The sequence below is a fragment of the Miniopterus natalensis genome, chromosome 12, assembly GCF_054644295.1.
Source record: "Miniopterus natalensis isolate mMinNat1 chromosome 12, mMinNat1.hap1, whole genome shotgun sequence".
Taxonomy (NCBI): Eukaryota; Metazoa; Chordata; class Mammalia; order Chiroptera; family Miniopteridae; genus Miniopterus; species Miniopterus natalensis.
In genome coordinates, this window is record NC_142092.1 from 65,627,448 (window position 1) to 65,629,961 (window position 2,514).

Sequence of the window (2,514 nt, forward strand, 5' to 3'; positions counted from 1 at the left end):
TTATTGATTTTGCCCCCCCCAACCATATCTACGTGCCCCCATTTCCACATATAAATTATTCCACCCATTTTCACGGTCCATCCTTGGTTCTTCCTTTTCCCTTACATATTACATCTAGTCTCTCCATGTGTCTAAACAGCTCTACTTACTGTATGTCCCAAATCTGATGCCCTACTCCCAGTGTTAGAGCCACTGTGAAGACTCCCCTCCACTCTGCTGTCAGTGACCTACACTGTCTCCTATGGAGTGACACAGAAGCTCAGATGGAATAATCAGTCACCATAAGTACTGAACTACTTATTATTACTGTGAGTTGAGAATATGAGAAACCATAGAATTATTATAATTTTAAGAGTAGTTTATACTACTCTATGATTTGCTGAAAAATCCCTCTTCTGTATAATGGTATTGTAATGCACTTTGACTTCTCTCTGGAAAACAGTACATGCCATCCCATCACTAAAGTGATCAAATCTCTGCAGGCAGTGCTGATGTGTAATAATCTAGTTTAGTAATCCCCTATGCCTCATATTAGATTTGACAGATGAGAGGTTCGAGTCTGATGATTTAAAAGTATCTTTTCAGTTCCAAAGTGATTAGATTCTAGGCCAGTCAATGGGGACCAGAACTATTTATTCAAAAACTCACTTCTTCCCAAATCCAAACAAGAGGGATCCAATAGGAAACATTATTCCACAGGAATGTGAACCACACCAGTTACTGGAAGTGCAACCCATCTATTCAACACACTTTCAAGCTACATCTTAACTCCTCGGGCTCAGGAGATGTGCTGCCATTCCCGGTCGGCCTGGGAGCCAGGCTGGAAGTTTGCTGAGATGCGGAGTTTCCTGGGAAGTCTTCGCAGAGCTCCCTTAACCTCCTGGTTCCTCAGGCTGTAGATTAGTGGGTTTAGCATAGGAGTAACTACTGTGTAAAAGATGGCGACCTGGCGATCCTGGTCCAAGTCATAGCTGGAGGAGGGCCGGAGGTACATGCGGATCACCGAGCCATACAGGAGCAGCACAACCAGGATGTGGGAGCTACAAGTGGACAGAGCTTTGCGCAGGGCAGCAACTGAGTGCATACGGGCTATGGCAACACCGATGCGGGCATAGGAACCCAGAATGAAGAAGAAGGGGCTGACCACCACAGCTACCCCTTCAGTAAATATTAGCATTTCACTGACTACTGGTCTGGTGCAGGAGAGCTTCAGCAAGGGTGTGATGTCACAGAAGAAGTGCGTCACCTGGTTGCCACAGAAGGTTAAACGGGTGACCAACACACTATAAAGGAGGCTGTTGAGGCTGACAACCACCCATGAGGTCAAGGTTATCTGTAGAAAGAAGCGATGGCTGATGATGGCAGAATATCTTAAGGGGTTACAGATGGCAACATAGCGGTCATAGGCCATGGCAGCCAACAGGTGGCCTTCCATGCTGCCTACGGCCATAAAAAAGAACAGCTGGAGCATGCAGTGGTTAAAGGAGATGGTTTTATTCACAGACAGTGTGTGGACCAGCATCTGGGGAACAATGATGGTTGTGAGAAATATGTCAATAAAGGAAAGCTGGCAAAGCAGGAAGTACATGGTGGTCTGAAGCTTGGGGTCTGAGAGGGCAACAGTTACTAACAGGGCATTGCCTATAATTGCCACCAGGTACATAGCAAGGACAATCCCAAAAATAACTGGCTGCATCTCTGGACTGCTGGACAGGCCCAATAAAACAAAGTCAGTTATACCTGTCCTGTTTCTAGTGGCCATTAGACACAATCCACATTTCCTGCAAAAAGCAAGTGTTAAGATCAAATAATGCTGAAATATACTCTGGGATAACTATTAGGAAACATCTTTTCTCACATGAATGCCCCTAGTTGCCAAAATGGTTTTTTTCCCATTTCCCTTGCCATGATCTTTCTATCCATCCACTCACTCACCCACTCTTTAGTTTTTTCCAGGTTCATTTATTGATCACTGAGAATCTTTCAATTTGATAGATATGAAGGACAGTAAGATAAATTACACATGGTCCCTGCTTTTATGAAATTCACTATATAACAAGGCAGGCATCACACTATACACAGAATTTCTTTGGTGCTTGCTATGAGCTGAAGAGCATACTAAATATCACACATTTGATCCTCACAACAATCCCATATGGTAGAAACTATAGTACTTTCAGTCCCATACTGCAGATGAGAAAACTAAAGCAAAGAGACTACTCTGTTGAAGATCTGAGTGACAAAACCTGGACATGAATCTGTATGGTTTTACTGGACTTAAGCACCACACTGGCTGGTTGTCAGAGCCGGAGAGGGAAGGGAAAGGTATCAAGGCTCCAGCCAGATGTCTGAGTCTCTACATCTTTGATGGGGGCACTGGAGTGAAGATCTGGTCCTAACTTTGTATGTCTAAAAGCTACTGTTCTTTTGGTAGGGGAGTTCTTGTTCCTTTAAGTCAACTGAACTTATCTGGGATGAGAGTAGAAGTGATTAACATAGTCATTGGTTTTATTA

At 43.8% G+C, this 2,514-nt stretch overlaps 1 protein-coding gene across 1 annotated transcript; it reads right to left on the reverse strand.

Annotated features, from left to right (window-relative positions):
• Window positions 1-778: 778 nt before the first annotated feature.
• LOC107535561 (olfactory receptor 1L4-like) lies at window positions 779-1,762 on the reverse strand. Its single transcript, XM_016211066.2, has one exon. The coding sequence runs from the start codon at window positions 1,760-1,762 to the stop codon at window positions 779-781; it is 984 nt and encodes a 327-aa protein (XP_016066552.2).
• Between the last annotated feature and the right edge of the window lie 752 nt (window positions 1,763-2,514).